General features: G+C 61.1%; 1 protein-coding gene across 7 annotated transcripts; it reads right to left on the bottom strand.

The window, feature by feature from the left end:
- Positions 1 to 300: 300 nt before the first annotated feature.
- On the bottom strand, positions 301 to 22710 carry ALS2CL (ALS2 C-terminal like). Of its 7 annotated transcripts, none has more exons than XR_004076972.2 (26): positions 22623 to 22710; positions 18612 to 18737; positions 17703 to 17901; positions 17301 to 17366; positions 16715 to 16880; positions 16067 to 16198; positions 15329 to 15448; positions 13778 to 13836; positions 13575 to 13641; positions 12928 to 13124; positions 11826 to 11891; positions 11301 to 11399; positions 11036 to 11197; positions 10206 to 10317; positions 8985 to 9062; positions 8014 to 8144; positions 6441 to 6614; positions 6187 to 6283; positions 5839 to 5996; positions 5223 to 5291; positions 3960 to 4133; positions 2703 to 2753; positions 1837 to 1898; positions 1579 to 1728; positions 1168 to 1264; positions 301 to 797 (listed from the first exon to the last, which is right to left on the bottom strand). XR_004076972.2 is itself a non-coding variant. In XM_006737282.3 (26 exons), the coding sequence occupies exons 2-26, from the start codon at positions 18712 to 18714 to the stop codon at positions 717 to 719; spliced, it is 2862 nt and encodes a 953-aa protein (XP_006737345.1). In that variant the 5' UTR covers positions 18715 to 18737; positions 22623 to 22710; the 3' UTR covers positions 301 to 716. The 7 variants fall into 7 exon arrangements, 6 of the variants coding, with proteins under 6 accessions (XP_006737345.1, XP_081657175.1, XP_030888166.1 ...); XM_006737282.3 differs by having other exon boundaries at positions 2711 to 2753; XM_081801049.1 differs by lacking the exon at positions 22623 to 22710 and adding an exon at positions 21651 to 21674 and having other exon boundaries at positions 2711 to 2753.
- Between the last annotated feature and the right edge of the window lie 4630 nt (positions 22711 to 27340).

Below are 27340 nucleotides of genomic sequence, written 5' to 3' on the forward strand. Positions count from 1 at the left end.
CTTGCTCCGGCGCCAACATGTACCCCACAGCTACACGGGCCGGCAGAGACTTCCAAGCCCCTGCTCGATCGCATACCACCAAGGGGAAAGGCCTGGCCCGAGGCCATCCAGCAGGTCAGGTGGCCCGGGAGTCTGTTCAGCCTTGCCTCCCTGAGAGGCCAGCTCAGCCCCGGAAGGGGGAAGGAGGAAGGTCCCCAAGAGGCCGCTCGTGGACAAGAGTTCCACCACACAGAGCGGTCACTAGCCACTTGGAGCCTCTGACCGAGAGTGGAGAAACAGGGAACAACACCGACGATGATGTGAGGATTTCAGCCCAGCTGAATAATGGCAGACTTACAGAAGGACTCCAGAATCCAGCAAGATGGGTGGAAGGTCCGTCACGGACCATCTAAGCCACTGGGATACAGACAGCAACGCTGAGGCCTGGGCGGGGTCAGGCGGCAAAAAAGCCCGTGAGCCAAGGCAGGTCAAGGAGGTGGTCCGAGACTGACCGAGTGGCAGGGGGAGGGCTCCAGGGTCACAGTGGGCTGCGCTCAGGGCGGCAGCCTCGTCTCCCTGGGAGACACTGAACTGCTCATCTCCTCCGAGAGCCACCTCCAGGGCCCCAGACTGTCGTCTGCTCTGTGGGCAGCGAGGGCCAGGCCGGGCCATGCTTGTTCCCCGGGGAAATCGGTGGCGGCCCCTCTCCACTCTGCAGTGGGCCCGGGGCGGCCGAGCTACCAGGGCTCCCTGGAGTCCCAGCGACCAGCAAAGCGGTGCAGCCTCATGTCTTCCTTCTGGATGTGCTCGTAACAGGACTGGCGGGAAAGAGGCGAGGCTGAGGGGCAGCTCCCCCGGCCCCATGCAAAGACACACCAATACCCAGGGGGCACCCGTCTCCCCGGCCTGGGACCACCCCGACCCATCTCCAACTCAGCCTCAGCTACAGTCTGCAAGGAAGGGGGGCCTCCCCTCTCCTGTTATGCCCAGGGATGCATGGGCATGTCCCTGGAACATGCTGGGGGCCCTTCTCCAGCCCCTTCCTTTAGCAAGGGCAGGGCCAGGGACTCTGTGGGGTCCCGCCCACAGAAGGACATACGAGCAGTGAATTTGGGGTCCAGGGCAGGGAAGGCGTCTGCCCCACTGGCCAGGGTGTTTCTGCCTCCGTCCACCACCTCTGTCCCTCACCTCCAGGGCCGTAAGCAGGAAGTCACATAGGCCTCCTGTGTGGATGGGGTCCATCATGTCGCGGATCAGGTGGATCTCGGCTCCCAGGTGCTGGATTCTGGAGAACGCCCACCCCCACAGTGAGAGGGAGAAGGGGGCCCATCAGGGACAGGCACCAAGCAGCCGGGGAAGGAGCCCTGGCCTGGGTGGATGGACACCTGGGCTGTGGTCCCCGCTCTGCTCCTGGCCCCCACGGGACCCTAGGTGGGGCCTCTCTGGGCCTCAGACCCCCGCTCCATACCAAGAAAAGCTGTGTCCATAAACCCCAATGTTCAAAGACCTCCGAGCGGGTCTGGGCTGGGGGTCAGGGCAGGATGGGAGGTGATGTCCTCCCGCAGCCCACCCCCAGCCCCCGGCCCAGCTGGGGCTCACCGGGCACGTGACACCACATAGATGAGCAGCGGCAGCAGGTCGTCCATGGGCAGCTTGTGCTCCCGGCCCAGCACACGCGACACGGTGGCCTCAATTTCCCCGTATGTCCTCTCCAGCACCTCCAGCTTCTCCCGGGGGTCCACCGTGGTGCTGCAGCAGGGCGGCGGGCTCCAGATCAAGGCCCTCGGGTTCAGCCCCAACCAGGGGCCCCCACACTCCTGCCCCCCGCCCCCCACCCTGCCCAGGGCATGGACTCACATGATCTTCTGCAGACACTCAGTGGCTGACAGGAAGCACTTGTTCCTGACCAGGGAGAGTCTCTGCCGTTGGGGGGGGAGGGGAACAGATGGATGAGGCCATGGTCCCCCCAGCCCTGTCACCGCCTCCCTCCCAGGGCCAGAGCTCTTGCCACCCACCATTCCCCATCACTGGCTCCAGGAGAGCCCAGCCCCGAGTGACCCAGGGCAAGTCACAGCTCCACCGTGAGCCTCAGTTTACTCAACTGTAAAGTGGGATAATGGTCTCCGGGAGGTTGGGAAGGAAGATAACGATCCCAATGGCCACTGGGTACCACAGGGGGTGGGTTCCCACGTCAGCGGCACTCTAACCCAAGGACTTGTTGAAACACAGAGTCCAGGTCCGCTCTCTGAGTTTGACTCATTATGTCTGGGGTTGGGGGGGGGCCAAGAATCTGCTTTTCTAAAGGCTTCCCAGATGCTGCTGGCCCAGCACGCCCACCTTGAGAGCCACCACCTCGTGTGGAGCGGCCCCCCGCCCCCTCCCGACCCTCCCATGAGGGGGCACCAACGCCTCAGCGGCCGGTACTCTCATCCGTGGGGGGAACTGAGGCTCCGAGATAAGTATCCCGCCCATGCTGCATAGCCAGGAAGCGGGGTGGAGCCTGGGTCTGCACCTGCTCATGGTGGGCCAGCAACGGCCCCCTCCCCCACACGGGAGATCAGAACAACCCGGGAAGCCGGTGTCTCCCCCCACACCTGCTGGCCAGTGCTGCCCAGGCCCCTCCGTAGCAGGGAGGCGGAGCACCGCTCAGAAGGCTGAACAGACTCTGGGGGCCCCGCTCAAGGCTCAGGCCTCCCCCTACCTGGGGCAGGTAACGGACCCACCTTCTCACCTGATTGGTTGTCAGCGTGAGGTCCTTGAGGGGCCACAGGTGCCTGAAATGAAACAAGTGTGACACAGAACCTTTACCAGGAGGAGGGGACAGGGTCTGAGGTCAGAGGGCAAATTCCCTGTACACCGTGTCCCCCAGCAGGGCTGAGCTCAGGAGATGGCCTCCGGGTCCACGATGGTCCACAGGGCAAGGGGAGGCTGGGAAGAGTCCTGGAGAAGACAGTGCCCCAAAACTTGGATAGGGGTGAGGGGCAGCGCTGCAGGCCAAGGGACCCTGTGAGCAAAGTCCCGGGGGTTGGGCCAGAGAATGACAGCAGAAGAGACTGTTCTGGAGGCTTGATGAGCTGGGGCAGGCTGGTGAACGGGGAGGGACATGGGTGCCATGCGATGCAGCACAGGGCAGGGACCTGGGGAGACAATGGAGCAGGGAGGCCAGCATGGAGGAGGCAGCAGGAGGGGGTGGGGAGGAGGGGACACTTGGGAAGCTGTTGGCACCCAGGTCTCTGGGCTGGTGACTAGTCAGTTGCAGGAGACATTCACGATGGAAGGGGAAACGGGGTTTCAGAGCAGGCGGGTGGGAAGCATCATGGCTGTGTGACAAGGGAGACTGGGTGTGGGGCAGAGAGAGCACCCATGCCCTCCATCGGGCAGGTGGTGACTTGTAGCATCAGTGGATCAGAAGGGGCACTGAGGAGAAAGGATGTTTTAGCAACTGAGGGTAAAAGGGACCTGCTCCCAGAACAGTCCTCAGTTTCCCCTTGAGGACCTCCCCTCCCCCACTCTCAGTCCAGTTGCTGGAAGCAGGACACCTCGCCCCAGCCCCAGTAGTAGATGTTGAGGTAGACTGGCCAATGTGGGCCACAGCCAACATCTAGGGGCAGGCTCAAGACCCAAGCCAAGCCAGTGAGGGACTTCAGCCAGAGCTGTTAGGAAGGGGACACCAGCTCCCTGGGGCACAGTGCGGGACGGAGCTGGTAGAGTATAAACTTTGAGTGGCTGGTACCATGTTTGGCACCATAAATGGGAGCCAGAGATACATCAAGAGAGAAAGAGAAGTTGCTTCCCTTACTACGCAATTAAGCAGTTAGATCCAGCCATGCCTGAAGCTAGCCACACCAGCATAATCCTAGAACTCTGTGGATACGTGAGCCAATGAACACCATCCCCTTTTCTACCAAAGACCACTGAACTCCGTGTGTACCCTCTGTGCACACGGGCCCTGGCAAACACGGCAAGGAGGGAAGGCTTACTTCTGCACGTCCAGGAACTCGAGCAGCTTGGTGTCAGGGAAGAGGCTCAGGTTGGCAATGCCTTGGCTGTAGAGACTGTCCTCCGTCTCATGAAGCAGCAGGTAGAGAGTGAAGAGTTCTGAGTAGAAGCTGGGCAGCATAAGGGGCAGCACCAGGCCATGCACCTGCAGGTCCCTGAGTGACAGTAGTCAGGACAGGTTGGGGGGCGAGCAGGGTGGGGCCCAGGGGGGAGGGATCCCTGCTTGGGCTGCCCCTCAAAAAGCCCATAGAGCTCCTTGTCCCACAGCAAAAAGCGTCCCTGCCTCCTCCATCCTCTAGAAAACGCTTCCGAAGCCTGTTCTCAGTCATTCACTCCCTCGGTTGAAATCCGTGGCCCCCTGATCCTCTTGTTAGACGCTGAGAACCACTATGAACTCTGGGGCAGGATTGGATCCCCATGTGATTGAAAGCAAAACCAAGGCCCCGGATAGACAAGGGACTTGCAGCAAAGCACTCAGCAGCCATGTCAGGCTGGTCCAGTGCTGCCTCCTCATTTCCTGGGCTTCCTAGGACTCCAGGGGGAGAGTTCTACCTAACATCTAACCCTATCTCCCACGTCTCCTGCAATGTGGAGACAGGCCTCCCTGATCGCAATCTCTGGGCCTGAAATCTGAAGGCAAACTGTAAGGTTTGGTCTTGGGGGACAGAGGAGACAGATTTAATGATGCACTTTAACTCCCGCTCTGTGTGGCCTCAGGCTCAGCCCCTGCCAGGCCCTGAGAGAGGCTCACCTTCTGCACACCTGAGAGAGGAGGCTGGGATGGCGCCTTTACAACAAAGATGCACCTGGTGGGGCGCCTGGGTGGCTCAGTCGGTTAAGCGTCTGCCTTCGGCTCAGGTCATGATCCCAGAGTCCTGGGATCGAGCCCCGTGTCGGGCTCCCTGCTCAGTGGGGAGTCCACTTCTCCCTCTGCCCCTCCCCTCCACTTGTGCTCTCTCTCTCTGGCTCACTCTCTCTCTCTCAAATAAATAAAAAATCTTTAAAAAAAAATAAAATAAAAGATGCACCTGGTGGCAGCGCCCCTGCCCAGGTGACCCAAGGAAGAGGTCATGGGTCATTCTGATCCTCAAATGGTCAACAAACAATGCTTGGTCAGTAGCATGAGCCCCCAACACTTTCCCGGAAGTACCGCTATCCCCCAAGGGAGGCTCCAGGAGCGAAGGTGGTCCTGAGCCTGGCTGCCCCCAGGGTGGGGACCCTGCAGACCCCATGGGAGCGGTCACCTTGTCTCTGTATCTTCGTCCTCCTCTGGAGCTTGGCCCTTGCGCTGTAAGGCCACCTGCAGCAGACCCCTGCAAACCGATAAGACAGACTGTGTAGCTGCCACCTCCCCCAGAACCCGAGTCACCAAAGACCAGGGCGGCGGGCTCCACCCTCCAGAGCCATGGAGCATGAGGAGCCCAGCCTCCCAGACCTCTGTAGTTAGGAAGCTGGGAGCACAGGACCTCAGCCCGAGAGTGCTAGAACTGCAACATCTGGGGCCCCCACTTGTAATGTTAGATGGGGCCTCGGCTCGGCCGGGACTGGAGGGGGTCTGAGTCCAGAGTCAGGCTCAGCCTGCGGAGGCTGAGAGGTCTCCTGGGGTCAGGGGTCAGCCCAGGGCCTGGTCGAGGCCTGGACTCTGGCTACAGGCAGTCCTGGCTATAACCTCCTACCTTCTAACCCCTTTGCTCACCAGCGGGACACTGACCGACCCACTCTCTGGTTCTTTCTCAGTCCGGAGGCGCCATTCCCGCCCAGGGCGCTAGGCAGAGCACCTGACGTCGGGCAAGGACAGAGCCCTACCTGCCTGCCGTCACAGAGAGGGCTGCGGCTGTCCCCATGTGCCACCCCGCTCACCTGTAGGCAGCCCAGAGTTCCCGGGCGTGCTGCTTCACCTCCTCCTGGGCCAGTGCCTGCAGGTGCTTGTTGGCCCCGATGCCCGCATACGTGGCCTGGAAGGTCAGCATCAGCGTCCGGAGTAGCTTTCCCAAGGGGTGCAGCGAGTTGCTCAGAGCCTGGCAGGTGCAAAGGCAACAGAGAGGAGTTCGGGGCCAGGAGCTGGAGCACAGCACGCCCCAGCGAGGCTCCCAAGGCTGCTCCCATTTCATAGATGGGAGCACTGAGGCCCTCTGAGGAGAAGCGGTCAGCACCGGGGGCAGTGAGAAGGCCCCCCTCCGCCCACACCGCCTACCCTAGGGCCCTCACCTTCCTGAGGCACTCCCGCAGGGCCCTGGGCTCCCGGTGCAGCAGTAGCTCATCTAGGATGCCTTCCATTCTGTCCGCACAGGGCTCGGGCTGGGTCCTGGGGGACCAGGCACACGCGTCTCTCACCCACACCTGGGCCCCGGCCCGCCCCCTCCAGGAAGCCTTCCTCCCCAGCTCACTCGGAGCCCCACGAACCCCCGCCCTGGCCCTCTGGATGCCCCCACGGGTATGCGTCTGCGCGTGTCTGCGCCTACCTCTCGCAGCACAGGTACTCCTGGGACTTGCGCAGCTCCCTCGAGTTCTGCACGTGGAAGCCCAGCAGGGCCTCCTGCTCGTCCCCAGGGCAGCCAGCACTAACGAAGTCCCGGAAGGGGCCATAGACACCCTGCCAGTGGCTCTCCACGGGGAAGGCGCCCACACCTAGCTGCCTGCGATAGAGGCGGGGGCGGGGGGGGCGCGTAGTGGTGGGAGGTAGGGATGGGGCTGTGGTGAGGACCCCAGTCCAGGCCCTTGGAGAGATGGGGACGTCCCACCTGGCCCCGAGTCAGGGCCCAGGAAGGGTGGGTGGACTGGGGGGCGCTGACCTCCAAGGCTCCAGAAGAAAGCAGAGGCAGAGAGAGGGACAGAGAGAATCTACTCCACAGTGGAGAAGAAAGGGACACACAGAGCCCTGGAAAGGAGACAGAAAGATCTGGAGAGCTGGAGGCCAAGTCCAGACAGCAGGTTCTTGGCCTAAGAGAGAACAGGGCCCAGAATCCAGGATCCTCCCACCACACCTGGCTCCTTTCTGAGCTTGATCCTGTCTTGGCCAGCAGGCCTGGGGGTCTGGCCACGTGTGTGCCTAAGGGAGCCCCGCCCTCCCACGCCACGTTCACAGATTTTCCTACACCTGCACCCCACCCAGGCTTGGCCACACCTCTGGGGTTTGCTGTCTACTCCCAGCTCCTGCTGTCAGGGAGAAGCATGCAAGGATGAAGGCTCTAGTAATCAACTCTACTCCCTCCCCCCAACTGAAATGCCGCCTGGGACCATTAGAACTACCACCCGCACCTCAACAGACATGGTAAAAGTCACCACTTGAACTATAGTTTTCCAAGGAAGAACGCTGTCCCCATGGGGAAGAAGTCAATCCCCTTCTCAAAGACCCCATGATAGCAACAATGAGTCCACTTTGCAAGTTTCCTTCTTCACCCTGGCTGCCAGGGAACTCAGAGCTAGGTTCATGCTCAGTCATAACCATTATAGGACTTATTTGTCCCTTCCTTTCCTTTAAGTTCAACTCATACTTTTTTTTTTTTTAAAGATTTTATTTGACAGAGAGAGACACAGCGAGAGAGGGAACACAAGCAGAGGGAGTGGGAGAGGGAGAAGCAGGCTCCCCGCTGAGCAGGGAGCCCGATGCGGGGCTTGATCCCAGGACCCTGAGATCATGACCTGAGCCGAAGGCAGATGCTTAACGACTGAGCCACCCAGGCGCCCCTCAACTCATACTTTTATTCTCCCTTTTATTCTTGTTTATTTGTGTTGTTTTTACAAACTGTCGTGTACCCTTCCCAGAAATAAAGCAGGGTCTAAGCAAAGCCTCTGCATAATATTTTTCTCTGGTTTTGTAGTGTGTGAAGTTATGCCACAGCCATTGATCCTAAGAGTCCCTGACTTGAGGGCTGTGTGACCTGAGCTCTCTGAACTCTCCAAAGAGCTAAGAGGAAATACAGAAAAGCTTCCCTGATGAGGCCTGCATCCCTGGGGTGGAAACACACACACAAACACACACACACACACACTCACTCCGGAATGCACAGGCCAGGCGGCCAGCCAGGCTCTTACCTCTTACGGGTGCTGCTTGGATCTGGTGGGAAGGCAGCTGTGTCCAGCACACCCTGGGTATGCAGTCCTTTCCCTGCCCCGCTGCTAAAAGAGCCCTCCAGGGTGAAGCCATTGGGGAAGGTGACCTTGCCCTGCAAACCAGGGAAGGGAAGCAGGGACACCTGTCTGTCTGTCTGTCTGTCCAGCTGCCCTTCCCCCCAATCAGGACAGGCCTCGTGCCTGTCCATCCTGGGTCACGGAGGCTAGGGACTGATAGGTCGCCTTCCCACCATCCATTCGAGGGGCTCATAATCCTGCAGGAGCCCCCGACCAAGAGCTGTGCCAACGGCCCAGGGGCTCAGCTCAGAGGTGGGAGACTGGGAGGGGAAGGGGAAGGGACCCTCAGGTCAGAGCAGGAGAACCATTGCTGTGGGAATTGGTGGGGGGGGGGGGGGTTAAGTCCAGAAGTAGGAAGAGGCCTAGGAAAGGCATGAAGTATGCTGGCCCTGGGAGGGGCAGCTCCCGCTGCATGGCCTGTCCCGTTCCGAGCACTCCTGGCCTCCCCCCCTTTAGATGCCACAGTGCCCCCCAGTCATTAGGTGAATGAAACAGCCCCCACATTTCCAAAAGCCCAAGCAGGACCCAACTGCCTTCTGCTGCGTCAGCTGGGCAGGACCATGCTGAAGGACAGTCACTCCAGGGGCCCCTATCCAAGGCACCTAGGGCCCTGTCGGGAGTCACAGCCCGGCCATGAGCACCCTGTGCACCCACGGCAAGTCCACCTGCCCCTCTTGCCTCCCACCAGGATCGAATCCCCACTCCACAGCAGGAGGGATCATGGCGCCCACCCTCTGGACGCCATGGAGATGGGAGAGGCCCTCCCCTACCTTTCCCACCCACTGCCCACACCCTCAGTCCTGGGTCCAAGCGGGGAGATTATAGGCTCCACCCAAGGCCTCGGCGGGAGTGCAGTGGGTCTCGGTGGTCCTCACCTTCCCCACAAGGGTCAGGTCCCTGGTGAAGGTGCCCTCATACAAGGAGTCATCTTCAGAGAGGAGGATCCCGGGGCCCTAGGGAAGGAAGCCTGAGTAGAAGCAGGGGAAGGGCCAGGAGACTGGGGGTGGGGAGGGGACGGCAGGAAGGCAGGAGGTACGCATCAACCCAGGGGCAGAACAGTCCTGAGCCCTGTCACACCTCCCAGCACTGTGCCAAGGTGGGATGCCAGCCCTTGGCCTGCTGAGCACTGAGCACCAGCCCCATGGACCTCATCCCTGGGTTACCCCGAAGGACTCCCTGGGACCTCGCTCCTTCTCCCCAGCAGCCTCTCTCAGGAAGCCTCCTGGGGGCCCTTCCTTCCCCACCTATGGTTCAAGAAGTGCTGAGCTTCTCCTCAGCCATCCCCACTTCCCTGTCACTGATCCTTGGCGACAGAACTGACCACGCTCCCTTGTTGCATTGGTTGCCAGGAAGCTCAGGGCCCAATGGGATATAATTTGTGTCCTACTTGAATTTATTCTGTGTCTGTTCTTATCTTTTCTTCCTCCTTCAGTCCTTTCCAGAACAAAGTGGAGCATAAGCCAATGTACAAGCCGTAATAACAGTAACAGTTCCCAGGCCAGAGTCCTACTATGTGCCGAAGCATCTGGCCGGGTGTGGGTGAGGTAGGAGGCAGGTGCTGGTGCGCCTGGGCTCAGGGGACCTGGGGGTGAGTCTCAGCCCTGCCACTCAATAGAATGTGACACCAGGCAGGGTCTCTGACCCGAGCCTCACGTATGTCATTCATACGCTGGGGACAGTGACATGATCCGCAGGGTTACTGGGAGGATGCCAAGATCGTGCCGGGAGGCTGAGCCCGGAGCCAGGCCTCCAGTCAGGGGTCTATAAATGTCCACTGCAGAGGCTGCAGGCATCATTGTTACCATGCACTTCATTCTTGCTAATTTCCCTGAATGTTTACAGTAAGTAGTGAACTTGAGTTGCTGATGGGGAAACTGAGGCTGGGAGGGCCAAGGCCAGGGTCGGTGGCTGGCAGATCTGCATTCCTGCTGAGGTTCTGGCTCCTTCTAGCACCTAGGAACCCAGCTTCCTGCCCCATCCACCCCTGCCCAGCCTCTGCTCAGCGTCGGGGCCCTGAGAGCAGCGGGGGGGCTCCAGAATTCAGCCCCAGGGCAGGGAGAGGGTAGCTCAGGGCACACACGGGTCACCCCACTCACCACCATCTTGTCCGCCTGGAAGGTCCCCTGGTAGCAGACACCAGCCTGGGTGACCATGACCCCTGGGCCATGGCGCTGGTCGGCCTGCCACATGCCAATATAGCGCTCGCCCCTGGAGAGCAGCCAGAGTGGGATCAGAATCACTCCCGGGCACTTCTGTGTGCTTTGCTGGCACGGTTGGGGTGGGTGGAGAGCAGGTAAGGGGCAATGATATCACCTGAACCCACTCAACTCACACACGGGGAGAGAGAAGTGAGGACCTCCAAGAGGAAGAGAGGGTGGAGGAGGGAGGGAGCCTGCCTGGGGAAGCGTATCCTGGCAGGCTTCCTGGGGGAGGTGGCAGGAAGGGCAGATGGAGTGCTAAGCCATGGAGGTAGGAGCCTACAACCGATATGACGGGTACGAGGGGGCATCCAGTGGTCTAGAAGGCTGGAGGGGTGCAGGGGCAGCACAGCAGGGGGTGAAGTCTCGAATGCCAGGCCGAGAGCCCTGGGCTTTGTCTCACAGCCCAGAGAGCTGGGAAGGGCTGTGGGCCTTACGTGGGGCTAGATGGGGGGGGGAGGGGGGGTCAGAAACTCCTCCCAGACAGCGCAAGGAGGGGCCAGAGGGGTGTGGGGAGGCTCCTCGGTCAGGGGGCTCAGGGCCCCCTCATTCTAAACCTCAGCCTCAACCAAGGTTGTGGACAGGAAGTGAGGGGCTTCAGGGGGACTCTGGGGGGACAGATGGACTGGACCCGCTGACGACGGGCCCCGTGCCCTGAGGCACCCGGCTCTGAGGGGCTCTGAGCCCTGAGCCTGCCCTCACCCTGCAGGCGGCGGCAGAGCGCTCACCTGGCACTGTCCTCCTCGACGCCGTACCCGCTCCGCTGGCCCCTCTCCCAGTGGCCCGTGTACTTGCAGGGCTGCGGGGCCCGCGGGGCGCTCGCGAGGACCCCAAATCCGTGCCGCAGGCCCGCCTGGAAGTAGCCCTTGTACACCTCATCAGTGCCATACCTGCAGAGGGCCACCGACAGCTGGCCCGGCCCCCCCGAGGTGAAGCCCGGGGGACGTGGCCACCCCACGCGCCCGCCCTGCCACCAGGCCACGGGGCACTTACTCACAGATGCCGTAGCCACACATTCTGCCTTCCCGCCAGTGGCACTTGTAACAGTCAAACCTGTCCTCGGGGCCCTGAGGCACCAGGCGGATGCCGAAGCTGCCGGTGTGCGTGCGGGGAGGGCAGTCAGCACCTGGGCCGTCGCCTTGACCCAAGACATCCCACGACACCCCTCCATGCCACCCCGGAGTGTCCCTGCCTCCGAGGGGCCCTCTCGGACAATGGGGACAATCTCGCAGGTGCTCAGGCGTCCTTTCTTCCCAAGGGCCACTCTCAGAACGCCAGCCCCACCCCCCCCGCCCTTCATGCACCCTGGGAGCACCTTGGGGCCCTGACCACTCCCTCCACGGCCCGCCCCCTCCTCTGGGCTTTCCCTTTTGTGCACTAAGGGGAGCTGGACCAAATGACCTCAAGTTCCTGCTTGAGGTTTGGGAATCGAGGATGGGGCCAGGCTGGTGACGGCAGCGGGGGCGAAAGCCACTCGCCTGCCCACCACCCACTCCCACAGCAGCCCCAGCCTTTTACCCATGCTCCAGGCCCTGGCAAAAGTTCCCCACGTGATTCCGGCCATCGGGCCACTTCAGGGTGCCTCTGGAAGACAGTCGAGGTCCACGGTCCACATATCAGGCCCACCAGACCCACCCTTCAACACACACAGGCCCCCTGGCTGACCTCCAGAGCGGACTCTCTCGGAGGCCTACGTTCCCCTTGGACTGGATTCTCTGCCCCCAGCCAGCCCTCTTCTCTGACCCACAGGGGCTCTCAGCTCTTCTTGACTCCTGGCACAACTGCCCCAGCAGCTTCCAGCACACTCCCCACACCCCACGGGGAGAGCTCTGGAAACATCCAGGTTCCCTTTTTCCCTTGACCCACAGAAAGCTCCGAGCTAAACTTCAAGCTTAAGTCAAATGCTAGTCAGTGGTTTCTAGCATCCTCCTCCCCTCTTCTGACGCAGCATCGTTTTTTCTGGGGTTTTTTTGTTCATTTTTTCCTCAAGCCCTTTCTGAACTAGGCAAGGTCTCAGAAACTAACGTGCTTGTGAGCATCACCTCGGCAAGGCCCTTCTGCTTTCTGGGCCTCGGCTTTCCCAGCTGTATAGCATGGGGGGGGGGGGGGCGGCGGGGGGAGGAGTCACATGTTCTTCCAAAGCCCTCCTGCTTGCGGGGTCACGCAGACCTAGAACCTGCCCTGAGGCCTTGGGCAAGTCATGCCAGTCTCTGGCCTCAGTTTCTGCACCTATAGAATGGGCGAGAACACTCCCCCCAGAGTGTTCTTGTAAAGACCGGTGGAGATAGGAGGTCTGCGAACCATTTCCACTACCAGCTAGTGCTACATGGACATGAGAATTATCCTTCCGTCCTCCCAAGAACAGCAACTGCAGACCTGAAGTCTCTCCCACGTGCTCTGGGCTCATCACCATCATCAAGAGTCTACACGGCACAGACCTACAATGGGCCCGGTCCTGTCCGACGGGGCTGAAGACAGACTGGGAGACCGTTGTGGGTAGACCGACCAATGCGGGAAGGAACAGCCTTTGGTTGGTGCCCGGAGGTGATTAGGTCCTGTCTGCCCCTCAGACCCCCAGGAAGAGCCCTGCCTTGCTGGGCCCGGAGCCCCAGTCACTCACCTGCCATGGGGCCTGCCCCGACACCACTCGCCCTCGTAGGTGGCCTGGCAGAGCCGGCCCTCGGCGCGGAAGGTGTATGCCATGCAGCGACAGGTAGGGGGCTCAGGAGGCTCCAGGTCCGCCCCCAGCATAGGGAAGTCCTTCTTCCCACGCAGGGCCTGGCACACAGCCTGAGTCACTTTCCACTGCCAGACCACCTGGTGGGGACAGGGGAGACAGAGGAGAGGTCACTGCTGTGCCGGTGGTCCCTCTGGGAAGCCTCGTGGGGTAGCTCCAGACAGTACCCCTCCACCACCCCAACCCTGTTCTGGCACTTGGCGGAACCTCCAACTGCCCCGCACTGCTCCCTAGGGCCCTGCATCCAGACCTGAGATCCCCGTGTGCAGTTTCAGGACCTGCCCAGAGGGGCCAGAGAGAACCACCGGGACCCACACAGGCCTCGATCCTGGCTTCATAGGGAGAAATGCCCTGTGCTCTGTGGCATTCTGATGCCTCACCCCAGGCTGACCACTGCGCCTCGCTCTGACCATGAGCCCAGAGGCCTGGCCACTCCCATGGGGCCTCCAGGGTGGTATACCTGTGCCCTCCCCCGCCCCTCCTCACTCCTCTCACCCCACCGCCCCGATTCCCAGCTCACCCACACTCACCCGGTCCTGGGGGGCCTTGGAGCAAAAGGAGAGCTCTTCCTCAGGTGTGAGGAGGTGAAACGTGCACCTAGACAGATGGAGGTGACGAGTAGGCCCCAGCTCTGTCCAGGAGGGTGTTCGGGAGGCCCCAGCCCTGGGGTGTGGGCAGTTTCATGAGGGTGGAGGGAGAGAAGGCCCGAGTGTCTTTGGAGGGGGCTGCTCACCCGTCCTGCCCAGGATCCACCCACACCAGCTTCAGATCAAAGGTGTGGACACTGTGACCCTGGAAGAAGATGGGGCACCGGCGTCACCTAGGGCCCAGCCCAGACACTCCCCTACTGCTCTGGCCCAGGCACCAACCTGCTGCCAACAGCACTGGGTGTCCCCTGGCCGCTCAGTCCAACATGCCCAGAACTGAGCCTGCTCCCCATCTCCAGGGCAGCCCCTCTGTCTCCCTTCCCATCTGAGGGCTGGCCGGGAACCCGGGAGCAGCCTCCCCCGCCGCCCACATCCTGCTCCACCATGGCTGCAGCCGGACACCATCGGCCCCTGCTGGAAACCTGTCTTAGGCTCCTACCGCCTGGGGGATGGAGACCTCGCTGCTGAGCCGGACCCCTGAGGCCACACAGACCACTCCCAGCTCACAGGTCCCCACTCCTGGTGCCTGCCACACCAAGGCGCCATGGCCCTGCCACACTCACACCTTCTCAAGCCTGCCCCCAACCCCCCTCAATCTGACCCTTTGCTCACGCTGCTCCTTCTACCTGAAAGGCCGTCCCTGCTCTGAGAGCTGATGAACACCCCTTCCTCTAAAATATTTCGTGTAGAGACCTCCTGCCCAGCCTAGGCAGGCCGGTCACTGCCTCCAGGAGGAGGAGGGGGCGCCAGGCCCAGGCCCAAAGGGCAGGAGGAGGATGGCAGACACAGGCAGGGACAAGGGTGGGCCTGGCACAGGACATGTAAAGGCCCAGAGGCAGGAAAGGGTGCAGCGCATTTAAGCGACAGCATCTCATCAGTGCACCTGGAGTGCAGAACGTGAAGTCGGGAGTGGAGGGCAACTCAAACTGAATCAGAACCCCAAAACCAGGTTTCAGGAGACACAGGTTTGGGCAAGTAGCCTCCCTGCCAGGCCTCAGCCTCCCTGACTGCAGGGGAGTCCCAGACTGACATTCTGAGGAGACAGAGAGGACAGTGCTGCGGCTATCACAGAGACAGTCTGAGTCTGGGGGGAACTAGGCACAGTCAAGGTTACAGGCCAGGGAACAATCCCAAACCCCCGGCCTGGCTCCCCGCTGACTTTGCTGATGTCCCGAGCCCAGGTACTGCTTCTAAGTGGTGCTCTTCCCTAGAAGCCTCGTGTGTGCCCTGCCCATCCAGCCCTCCTCAGCCACCCAGAGCCACCCAGGACCTCCCATCCGGGGCTCCTCTCCTATGTGAGGAAGACAACTAAGAGTTGTCCGGCATCCGCGGAAGGAGAAACTCACTCCCAAGCATCCCATTTTCCAGATGAGGAACCCGAGGTATGTTTAGCAGGGATGCCGGCTGGCCAGGGCTGGGGCTGGGACACACCTGGCGCAGCCTTGCCCAACAGCGCGCCCCTCCTGCAGGGATGAGTCCACTGCTGCCCCAACCCCAGCGCTGCCTGCCTCTCGGGCCCCATCCCCTCCCCACGAGCCCCGAGTTCTCGCTCCCAGCTGTCTCCCTCCCACTGCCTTCTCAGCCAGACCCCAGGCCCCCACTGCGGCCCCAGGACCTCTGGTCAGCCCCACCCCAACCTGCAGCAAGACGAGGGCATCGTCAAAGAGCAGCACGCGCTCCGCCCGCAGCGGGGCGACCGTCACGGGCACGTCCTGGCTGTCCTGCAGGAGTCGGCGTGCAGGGGTGCAGAGCACATCCTGCGGAGCAGAGCAGGGAGGCACGGGCTCAGGCACCCCCATCCCGGTGGCTGTACCCGCTCCTCTGCCGGGAGCACCAGCCCCCCACCCCCCGCATCTGAGCATCTCCTGGAGGCCCCCAGCTCAGCGATGGACACCAGGGTCCAAGGTCTGGAGGGGCAGCTCAATTTGTCTTAAAGCTTTGCTTTGACACCCACCTCCCCACCGCCCGCCCCACCCCCGGCCGAGCCCCCGACAACACTCACTGGGGCTCTGCAGTCCCCGCCTCCCGCTGGCGAGTCTTGTCCCCTCGCCTGTTCACCTGATTCTCTACACTATGCCCCAGTCCTGTCACGCCCTCCCAGGGCACAGGGGGCTTTCCCCCCCAGCGGGGGCAGTGATGTGAGGATGGGATTGTTTGGTGGCATCCCAGGACAGAGGGTCAGTTCTGACTGCTCTTCCCCAGAGCCAGCTCACCGTCTGGCCGGGAAGGTGCTCCACGAGCGTCTGAGCAGGGCTGGATAGACGGCCCTCCCAGCCACCTGCTTCGGCCACCGCTCCCACTCCCAGATGGGGAAGCGGACGCACGGAGAGTCCGGCAGGCCCCTTCCCTCCCCGCCCGTCAGGCCTCAAACTCACTCGCAGCCGGCTGCTCAGGGAGTGCCAGAGAGCCTGCGTGGCCAGGGCCTGGTCCAGTGCCTGCCTCAGGAAGGACTGCAGGTTCCCAAAGAGGGTGGCTGCGTGCACCACCAGCTCCCGAGTGCGGTGAGGCTGTGGGGACACAGGGCAGCTCATGAGTGGGGGGCAAGGGGGGAGAGCTTGTCAGAACCTCCCCCCGACCCTGTGATGCTTGCCCCAGCCCTGGCCGGGCCCCAGCTGCTCCGAAGGTCTGGATCGAAGCTGAAGTTTGTCCCTTTCTCCTTGCCAGCCCCTCCTTCAGGCAGAGGCCAGCGGGAGGGTGCTTCCGGAGGGTCCTGGGCCTGGGCCACCTGTCCTCACACCCAGTAACACGACTCTCCATCTGCTCCTGGGTCTCTGCCGGCCCCACTAGGGCGCAGCCAGGTACCTCAGACAGGCCAGGGCAAGGACAGGCCCCGTCAAACCCTCCCCCACCCCCCCACCCTGCAGAACACGGCCCTGTCCCCAAAGCGCGGCCAGGTCCTTCTCAAACCGGGGTCCCTGAATTAGCAGAATCCCCGGAGCCGGGGCCCTATTTCCCTCCTCCTTCAGCTTCAAGCAACAGGCCCAGTGAGCGGCCCCCGGCCCCCCAGTGTCCCTGCTACTTACCTCTGCAGCCGTGTCCCCGAGGCTCAGCAGGAGGAGCACATACCGCTGCACGTGATGGGCCAGTGGCTCGCGGAGGGCCTGGGCCAGCGCCGTGCCCACCGAGGCCTCGGAGCTCACGCCCGGCAGCAGCTGCCACAGGGCCTTCCGCTGGCCCCGCCAGAACTCCCTGGGCGGAGGGAGGGCCACACACCGCCTTCACTCCCCTCCTCCATTCCCGAACCCACCGCCATCCACCCCGCCCTCCGCGCCCCAGCTAAGCCCCCAGATCCCAGGAGCAGTCCCAGACCCCAAACTGCTCTCCTAGCAGAGAAATACAGCCGCCCTATTGGAGAGTCCATGGCAATAACCACCCCCCCTTCTCCTTCCCAGGGTCAAGCTTGGCCAGTGGATATCTGGATTGTGCTCACGGCCCCCACAGCCTTCCTTCCCTCTCTTCCAGTGCAGAGCAGTGTGGAATTGTTAGACCCAGGAGCGCTCAGGATGAGTCATGGGCTGTGACACTCTGCTCTGGGGCTGGGACTCCCGCAACCTTCCCTCCCGGGCACCCTCGCCCGCGCAGAGGGCCCCTGCAACATCCTGAGCTCACCTCCTCTTCTTTGCTGCCTTCTGAAAGGCCTGCACCACCACGCAGCTAGTGTAGGACTCGATGTACCTGCGGGCAGCAAAGAAGACAGCCTGCAGGCCCCGCCCACAGCTTCACACCCAGACCCCTGCGCTGCCGGGGTCCCCGGATCCCGATCCCGCTCACTGAGTGGCTGCAGCCCCGCCCCAACCAGACAATTCCAACTCAGTCTTTCTTCCCTGGGAGGCCCCAACGCTCAGGTCTGGGGTGTCTGAGCCGGTGCCGGGCTGAGGCCCAAGCCCCTGAGGCCGACCCCAGCTGAGCCCCACCGCAGCCTAAACTCAAACCTTGGCCTAAGCCTGACCCAGGTGAGCCCTGGTGCCCGGCGGCGCCCAGGCCCAGCCCCAGCCTTCCTCGCTGTCTTACTCCACGTGGACCTGCAGGATGCGCTCTGCATGTTGCAGCAACAGCAGGGACTCCAGACCCACGGTGTCCTGGTGGCACAGCCTCTCCCGCAGGGAGTGCAGGCTCTCCTCCGTCACCTCCCAGAGCCGCTGGGAGCTCCGGTGCAGCTGCTGCAAGAGCCGGAGGCACTCTCTGCCCTGGGGGTCCGAGGGCTCTGGGGCTGGGGTGGGGGGCACAACCGCAATGTGAGGGGGGCGCGGCACCCCACAGCCCGGGAGCTGCAGCCAGGGTCCTGCCTCCTCAGGGTCCCCGGGACAGGCCAGGAAGCCGACGTGGCCCCTTGAGCTCAGCAGGGACGGGCAGGCTGGAGTGCAGGGCAGCACCCTTGAGGAGTGAGTGGGGCACATATCCACCCCCCCACGAAACAGGGTCAGCACTCATGACCCAGGGGCACCAAGTACACTAGCTGCCCCGAGTCTCTGAGCTTTCTCAGGTCTGGGATATGCGGTCCATAGGATCCCGTGGTCCCCTGGCACCCACAGATGCTCGGACAGAGCCCCCAAGTGAAAGGCACCTGACCAAGGTCACTTCACAAGTGGGAGACCCAAACTGGGTCATGCCCTGGGTGAGAGCAGGATGCGAATCCAGGCAGAGCAGGCCCGTGCCCTGGAAGAGGTGGGATTCTGACTCTGTGCACAGCTGGGTCTAGGCTAGGGGTTCACGGCCCGACCCCTGGGGCGCCTCGGAGAAGGGAGCAGCCAGCGGCTGGAGCCAGAGCCCCAGGCCCATTGGAAGATGCCGACACCAAGTGTCCCCACTCCCGTTTGAGGTGCAGAAAGCTGTGCCTCAGGAGGTCTAACAAGGTAGGACTCGGATCCCCAGGATGCTTCCTGTGTCCCCCACCCTTGCCACTGCCAAGCCGAGACTCACTGGTTTCGAGCAGGGGCAGGAGGACAAGGCTGTTGATGCGGGCGAGGGTAGCCGAGAAGACCTCCTCCAGCCGCAGCAGGGCCTCCTCCTCCGGGCTGCACATGGCTAGAGCGCTGCCCTCAGGACCTGTGAACCGGGCACAGGCTGGAGTGAGGGCACCAGTGAGAGCTGGGTCAGGGCCACGTCTTCTGTTCGTGTGCCCGAGACTGCCCACAACAGGTGTCAGCAATCGGCCCGGGCAGCCTCAAAGGGGAATTTCTGGACTAGCCGCTGACCCCTGCCCTGCTCTGCCCCTGGGCCCAGCTGCAGGGACCTGACTGAGCGGGAGAGAGGCCTCAGAACTGCTCAGGGAAGCATCCCTTTTTAGCCAAAAAGGCAGGTGTTCTTTGAGCCCAGTTCTGGCCTGCTCATTCCCTTGCTCACACATCCACTATGGCTCCCAAGGGCTCAGAGTAGTATCTGATGGTGCTCTGACCTCACTCCCTCTCCACCGAGTCTCTGGAAACGAGGACATACTGTCAGAGAAACCCAGCCTTTTTCTCAAGGCCATGGTTCAGGACCCCCTGTCACCCAAAGGGCTATGTAAGCAAGGAGAGGTCTGGGGGAATAGGGAGGTGCTCTCCTGCTGGAGCCATCATGGATAGGCAAGAAATAAAGAGGCAAAGAGGAGGACAAAGCATGCAGGTGGGGACACCATGAGAGCAAAGGATCATGGGCATGAGGGCCCAGGCTCCGAGGGTGGCCCACCAAGAGTGGCCTAAATGGCCATGGGAGGAGCCATGGAGGATCTCAGGGCAAGGGAGTGGTAGGACCCAAAGCCAGACTTGCAGAGACGGGCGTGATGACAGCTGTAGAGGAGACAGTGCTGAGCAGTGGGAGGGTGAGGTCAGTGTGGGTGACAGCTAGATCCTCCATGCCCCCCAACCCCGCCGACCCTACTGTGCCCGGAGGCAAGAGGGAAGGGCTGCAGGGGTGGGCAGGTGGGCTTGAGTCTTTGACCTTCCCACCCTGGAGTGAGGTACCCACCAAGCAGGCAGGGGATCCCCTGGGAATGTGGCTTTCTGATGAGAGGGAGGGGCAGCAAGGGGCCTGGGCTCCAACCCCCCGCCCCCCCACCCCAGCCTCCAAGCAGACACAGCCCTCTCCCACCAGAGCTGGGTGCCCTCACCAAGCAAAGTTCATCTGCCCAAATGACCTGACCAGATGTCTCAGGGTTGAGAGTTGGAGGGTTTTTAGCCCTAGACCCTTGCACTGCCTCTCCCTGGCTCTGACACCCTGAGGCTCCGCAGTTAGCTGAGTGGGGTGGGGTGGGAGATACAATCAAAGCTGCTGGAATGGGTAGGCAACACACACAGACCCAAAAGGGCGAAGAGGAAGGGGTCTCATCCCTCCCAACCCAGCCCCAGGGGCACCAGAGGGCATTCCAGGCCCCGGGCAAAATCTACAGCTCCCAGGGAACAGGCTTTGGGGCAGTGGGACGGATGCCTCAGAACTCTGGCCAAGGCCCTAGGCCCAGGCATTCCTGCCCCACCTTTCCTGCTGCCGCGGCTTCAGGAGGGCGAGGCCTTGGGAGGGACAGGCAGGAAGGGGAAGCAGCTAGACACCCAGCCGTGGCCTGCTCTCTCTGCGGGCCCCTGCAGCAGCCCCGGTAAACCACGCACCCCCCTCCCTGACCTGGGGCAGCAGGGCAGGTCGCTCCGGGTCAACTCAGGCAGACCAGGAGAGCCCAGCCAAGGGGCCAGGGTACAGCAAGTGTGGTCCGCCTGACCCTGCCCCATTATCTCCAGAAACGGACAGAATGGAAAGGCCCTTTGGGGGGTGACTTTTCCATCCTCAGTTGGCAGCCAGTCAGTCGTGGTCTGAACTGAGAGGTGAGGACACGGGCTAAAGGTAGAGGAAGAGGGTGCAGCCAGCACAGGAGGTGTGGACTAGGAACCAGATCACGGCGAGTGCGGACCTGCAGTCAATAGCTCGAGGCTGGGAGGTCCTGAATACCAAGTATCCCCCACACTCGCACTGACCTGGGACCCACCCCAGCCACCCCGCACCCAGGACACGGAGCTCTCTGTCCCTCTCCACCTCAGACTACCCCCTCTCCCCCCTGCAGGGCTCCTCCTACCAACCTGCCTGCACCCGTGGTCCACACTTCAGCTGCTCCCACAGGACTCCCTGCTGACCCTCTACCCACCGCTCAGTCCTGGTCATGCTCCAGCTTAGCCAGAGCCCTGCTCCTCTCTAGGCCTCTGTCACCTCCTCTATGAAATGGGGGTCTGATTAGATCAGAGCTTTCAAACTAAGCCCTCCCTAGAAAGGACAAACTGGTAGGGGGAGCTGCTCTGGGTGTGGAGACCTGGTCCTCAGCCTCCCTCCTCCGCTCAAAGCGGCCTGGACCCCTCAGGATGTGTCTTACAGACCCAGACTGGCAGACATGACTCTAGGACCCTTCCAGATCTGTGGCCCCAAAGGGATGTCTACCCCTAGGAAACTGAGGCACACTGCCCAGAGGAAAGGCCAGAAGTAAGCATGGCTGGTGAGGTTGTGGGCAGAGGGGGGAAGGCTGCAGATGAGGTTGGGGATCTGGCCTGGTGGTGACCATGGGGCCCTGCTCCTTGGCTAGGGAGCTTGGGGCTTCATCCTGGAGGCAACCAAAGGTGTGAGAGCAGGGAGCAGACCAGGCATGAGTGTGTCTGGGGGTGAGGGGAGGTGCTAAGCCATAACATGAGAGGGACCCAGCAGGAGTAATACCTGCTCAAACCCGTCATACCCCCAACACACCCGGCTCTGGTCAAGGGCATGGTCTCCTTACCCTCGCCCTCTACCCAGGTTTAGTGGTAGGCTGCACATGAGGTACGTAAGGAGAAACTGAGGCCTAAGAAGGAACCGGAGGGTCAAGACACTATCTGTAGAGCATGTGCAGGGCTCAGACCCAGGCCTCTGGCTCCCTGTCCCACCAGGCTCACCTGAGCGAGGTGGTTAAGAAAGGCTAGGCGACTTGCCTCAGGGCACATAGCAAATTCCCAGCAGGGCCCAGCCTCCTACCTCCTCAGGCAGCCTTGGTGCTCCCTGTGGGGCAGGGTGAGGACAAAACTGGCTAGTCTCGGCGTGCCCAGGTGAGTCAGCTGCCCGTCCCCATGTCGATCTAACCAGCAGCCAGACCTGCTCCTTCCCTGCATTCCTGGCCTCTGGCTGCGCCAGACTGCTCTCAGGCAGGGTCACTGAGGTCTCCCCTACCCTCTCCAAGGCCCCTCAGGCCCCTCAGGCCCCTCAGGCCCCTGGGCCACACCCTGTCATGGCATCCACTCTGGTATTTCCTGGTCTGGACAGGCAAGGAAGTTTTGCCTGCCACAGAGACTTTTTCCTGGGCTGCCCCAGGGTGGCTTAAAACAACCAGCAAGTGCAGTAGTAGAGCAGAGAGGGGCTGCCCAACTGCCACAGCTGACCCCTCAGTTTCCACTTTGGCCTCTCCCCCAGCACCCCTTCTCTGGCCCTCCATAGCTCTCAGCTTCTTGTCCTAGACATCTCCCCCGCCTCAGCCCCTGCCCCGGCCCCACTCCCAGTCTCTCACAGCTTCTCTGCTCCTCCCTGCCCCCGCACACGCAGTCCCCAGAGTTTCCCAAACATGGGATCCTGTTCCAGCCACCAGGCATTTGCCCATGCCGGTCTCACTGCAGGCGCCACCTCCTCCTGGCAGTCTCCCAGGCTGGGTGAGGTCCAGGGGGCGGCCCTCGTACCCCAGGCGGGGGTGCGGAGGCTGTCCCTGCGCTGCCCCTAAACCTGAGCCGGGTGACCACGGGGCAGGGAGGACGACGACGCCTGAGCCCGCTGGCACGGAGGGCGCCTTGGGACAAACTCGGACGGCCCCCGTGTGAGTGCCGCCTGGGACCGTGGAGTCGTGCAGGGACGGCGACCAGCCGGCCCAAGGGGGCGCTAGGCGAAAGTCCCACCTGGAGTGAGGGGAACGCGGAGCACAGGAGCCCGCCCACAGACGCGCGACCTCCGCCCCGCCCTCACCTGTGCGGTGCCGGTGCCGGTGCCGGGAGCCGGGAGTGTCGCCGCGGCTCCCCGCCGCCCGCACGCTGCCCCGCGCCGGCGCCCGCCACGCCCCCGCCACGCCCCGGCGGCCGCCACGCCACGCCCCCGGCGGCCGCCACGCCCCCTCGCCCCGCCCCGCTCTCGGGAGTTGCTTGTAGAAGTTGGGGCGGGCGCCGAGGGACCCGGCTGGCGGGAAGTGGGACGCGGCGTCGGTCCGTCCCCCGCCGGAGGTCTACTCTTAAGGCCTTTCCCCGGAGTTCTCCGGGGTCCGAAGGCTCCTGGCACCCAGCGGGAGCGAGAGAAGGGGGACTGACTCTTCCCGCCCCCTGAAACACACACACATACACACACTCCCTCACTCATTCGCCCGCTCGCTCACACACTCACGCAGGCCCGGGCTAGCCTGGTTTCCCGGGGAAAGGCTCCCAGGACAGCAGGCAGTTTCCGGGAAGCAGCCTGGCTTTCTTGGTCCTGGCGGGGCCTTCCGGTGCACTCGCCCCTGGCGCTCTGGGGCCTGGGTGCAGCCCCGTGACCTCCTCCACCCTTACCGAATCACAAGAAACTTGAAGCCGAGAGTGGGGGAAACCGAGGCTGCCCCGCGGCCCCTTAGGCCAGATGTGTAAGGCCAGCCGCCACTCCTTTCTATGTGACCTTGGGGAAGTCCCCCTGCCCCCACTCCTGGGTGTCCACGGCCCAGTAGAGCGAGAAGCCAGCGCTTGTCTGCTCCAGGACCTGCGACCTTGGAAAGGGTGGTGGAAGCCTAATCCCAGGAGGGGGAGGACAGTGGTTCAGCCTGGAACAAAGGAGCCTGCTGTGTGCCGCCTGGTCCCCCTCCAGTGGACACGCCAGTCCCCCCGCATCACTTCCCCTGGGACATGGGTTCCAAGGGATGACAGGAGTCATTGCCCCTTTCATGCTGACAACACTGAGGCCAACAGGCCTGGTACAGGCAGTGGAAGAGCAGAAAGGGTGGCCCACCAACCCCCTACTCAAGTCTGAGGGGTTGGGAGTCATGCCCCATCCTGCCAAGCTGAAGAGAGATCCCCAGTGGAGGGGGCACATGATGGTTCAAGGGGCTCCTTCCCAGAGGAGCAGAGTCTCAGTGGGTCTGTGGGTCCCCTGGCACATGGGGATGGTCAGGCAAGGGGTTTCTGGGGCTTGGGAGGAAGGGTCAAGGGCTGGAGAATGGCCATGGCCACATGCAGAGAGAGCAAGACTCTCCAGGAGTGTGTGTTCTCACCACGTGTGACAAGCAAGGCAGGAAGGACAGAGTCCGGAGCAGGAGGAAGCTGATTTTGTGTTTGGCTTCTCTGGGCCAGCCCTTCCCCTCTTTGGGTCTCCGTGTCCTCATCTGTACCTGTAGCTGAGGGAGGAGCCGGGCTGGAGCAGGAAGGGACAGGCCCCCTCTGCTTCCTCCCCACGGCCCAGACTTCCTGTTCAGCCTCATCTAGGGAATTGGAAGCCTGGGGGCTGGTCTTCCCTTCACCACCACCCACCCCCAGGCTGGGTGATCTCACCAGCATTGCCAATCCCAGTATTATTATCTGCGAAATGGGGCAAAACCTGCCAAGCCTCTCTCTCCCTCTCTCTCTCTCTCGGATAGGGCCAAGTCATTTGTAATGCCCCAAGTAGTGCCCAAAAGACAACCTCCCCCTGCCCTTGGTCCCCTGCAACATAGCCAAGGGGCCCTGCCCAGTCCCACCACAGATCTGTGCACACCCACGCACACCACTCCCACATCCCCTGCGCACAAGTAAGATCCCACAGCCACGGGGATGTGTGGTGTGCACACAGACCCATCTACTATTGAACACACTCGCAGGACTCCCATGTAGCACATCTCAGGAGGCAGCCCGGTGCATGGACCCATGCAGACCATGTGCCCATCCCCATGGACACAGACTTACATACTGCGCCACAGAACACACACTCAGACCCACAGAGAGGCAAGTGCAGAGTACGCGTGCATTGCTGTGTCCATGAGAGCCCTGGGACACAAGCACATGCTTCTGTACACAGACGTCTCACCAGGCCCGGCCCAGCCCAGCCCCAGAGCTATTCTGGGCCGGGCCTGGGGCCAACAAGGTCAGATATGGCCAGCTCCCAGCAGGCCCCAGCCACTGTGTCACAGGCCTAGGCAGCCCAGTTCCCCACTCCACCCCACCCCACCTCCAGCCCTGGCTAAGTCCAAGATGTCCCGGATCCCAGCCTAGCTCTGCGACTGGGAGGATACCCACTCCCAACCTTCTGCTTCACCAGAGCTGAGCCTTGAGCCCTGGCATTTCTGGCTCCATGAAAGAACTGTCGCAGTTTCCCCTGGCCACTATCAGTTGACTCTGCCCATGGCTTCCAAACCAGAGGCCCAGGAGACTGGACTGGGTCCCTACCAGAAACCCACAGAAGCTAAAAATAGCACACAAAGGACAAACAGGGTTCCGCAGGCCAGCATTCATGCCATCATGCATGGAGGGGGGACACTGTCTTCCAGGGGAGCCTGGCTGGGGAGTCTGAGGAGTCTGAGGGTCTAGAGCATTGCCCCCCCAGATTTGATGGGCCCTACTGGTAGGATAGGGTGCAGGGGGATCTGGGGACCTCATAAGAAATAGAAATACTACTGGACAGGGGGCAGAACCCTGGGTTAAGGGCCACAGACCGAGTTTGAGGCCTCAGTTCCTGTGTGACCTAACACAGGGCACAACCCCTCTCTGGCCTCAATTCCTCATAAGTACAAAGAGGAGAGGAAGAAGAGCCTTCAAAGATGGAAAAGTCTTTAGCTTTCAGGGTGTTTCTCTCACCGTGGTGTTTCACATTTTGGAGAATTGGGAAAAATGCAAATGTTTGACAATAGGGCACTGAATGAGGTGCCGTTGGGTTTTACTACCCTGTAATATCACACTGCACAAAATCCACAATAACCACAACAGTCAGAACAACTAGCATTGCCTGAAGGCTTGTGATGTTCAGGTGCCATGATACTGTCGTTATACCCATTTTACAGATGAGGCAATGAAGCTCAGAGAGGTTAAGTAGCCCACTGAGGTCTCACAGCTGTCAAGATGATCATGCCCCAGGAGTCTTAGTTTTAAGCTTTAATAACTTTAGAAGTTATAAAGTATAAAGCTACAAATCTATAAGAAACACAGTTTGAAAATTTCATTACTTAAATTTTCTTTATGCTACTTCAGTTTTGTGAACTTTGGATAATAACTTCAATTTTTTCAGTCTTCTGCTATCTCTACAGGGCAAAAAAAAAAAAAGGAAATCTTAAATAAATAAATAAATAAATAAATAAATAAACTTCCAAACTGTGTTTCTTATAAATCTGTGGCTTTATACTTCTGAGGTTATAAAAGCTTAAAACTGTCCTGTTTCAGGACACCCTGTTCTTCTAAGTCAGTTTGACTTCAAAGCCTGTGTGCAAGTATTTGACAGAACCTTTGGGAGACATGGGGACCTAGGATTCTCATGTTGGGTAAAAGCCCTGGGTAAAAAGGTATAGCATACAGTGAGATCTCAACTATGTTCAAGAGCCTGCAAAGAAATGGAACCCATGCGGAACAATGGCCATCTCAGGGGACAATAGGAACACACATGATTGTATTCCCTTTCAGATTTCTTCATTGAGCTTGCCCTACTTCTTGGATGGAAAGACTGAACTTTACAGGAAACAATGGCGCCCCACCTCTCCTGGGCTGAGCTGTCCTATGCTCAGCACTCCCATAATCCTTAGTTCAATATAATCCTCCCAACAGCCCCTTGATGAGAGTCTTGTCCTTTCCATTCCACAGATGAGGAATTCAAAGCAGAGAGGAGTAATGGCTTGCCCAAGGCCACTGTCAGGCCCACAAACCTCAGCCCACTCCAGCCAAGCCCTCTCTGACCCTGTGTGTCCCAAGGGTGACCTCCCTGGCTGGTCAGTGTGGCTTTCTCAAGCCTGGCCTATGACAGATGGCCTATGACAGTGGGAGCTTCAGCAAGGGACTTGCGCTTTAGTAGAATTCCTGTTTGCCTGGCTAGGGCAAGCCTGGGGAGCCTGGGGTGGCCCAGCCCACCCAGCCCTCAAACTTGGCCACCTACTGGTGAGGATCCCTTGGGCCAGCTGTCCTTTGCCAGTGGCTCTCCTGTTTTTCTGCCTGCCTTATGTTCTCCCAGACCTGTCCCCTGTGAGTGTCCACAGCTGGCCTTCTGGTCTCTGCTGTCGCTTGCCTTGGTCCTTGCCCATCTGCTGCATCTCTGGGCTCTGAATCTACAGGGTCCCTAGTTCTGAGGTTGGGCCCAATGCCCAAAGCACCTCAGCCTGCTCCACTGTCTATGGTGATGAAGAATGAAGGGGTCCAACAGCTGGGCTGCTTCTCCAGCACTCAGCAGGCAGGAGATAAATAACAATGGAAGGAGGGAGAGAGGGGAAGGCAGGAAGGCAGGAAGGCAGGAAGGCAGGAAGGCAGGCAGGCAGGCAGGAAGGAAGGAAGGAAGAAAGGAAGGAAGAAAAGGAGGGAGGGAGGAAAGGGGAGAGGAGGAAGGATGGACCAGAGAAGTCTCCCCACCCCAGACCTCCCTCCTCCTCCTCCAGAGCCTTCCTGGTCTCCACAACTCCTCAGATCCTCCCTCCCTCCATCCCTGGGTTGTCAACGCTCATCCTGGGGTGAGGACCAGAGTACATGTGGGCCAGGTTCAGTGTGAGGTCAGGATCATGGCTC

The sequence above is a fragment of the Leptonychotes weddellii genome, chromosome 1 (genome assembly GCF_054177405.1).
Source record: "Leptonychotes weddellii isolate Sample4059 chromosome 1, ASM5417740v2, whole genome shotgun sequence".
NCBI lineage: Eukaryota > Metazoa > Chordata > Mammalia > Carnivora > Phocidae > Leptonychotes > Leptonychotes weddellii.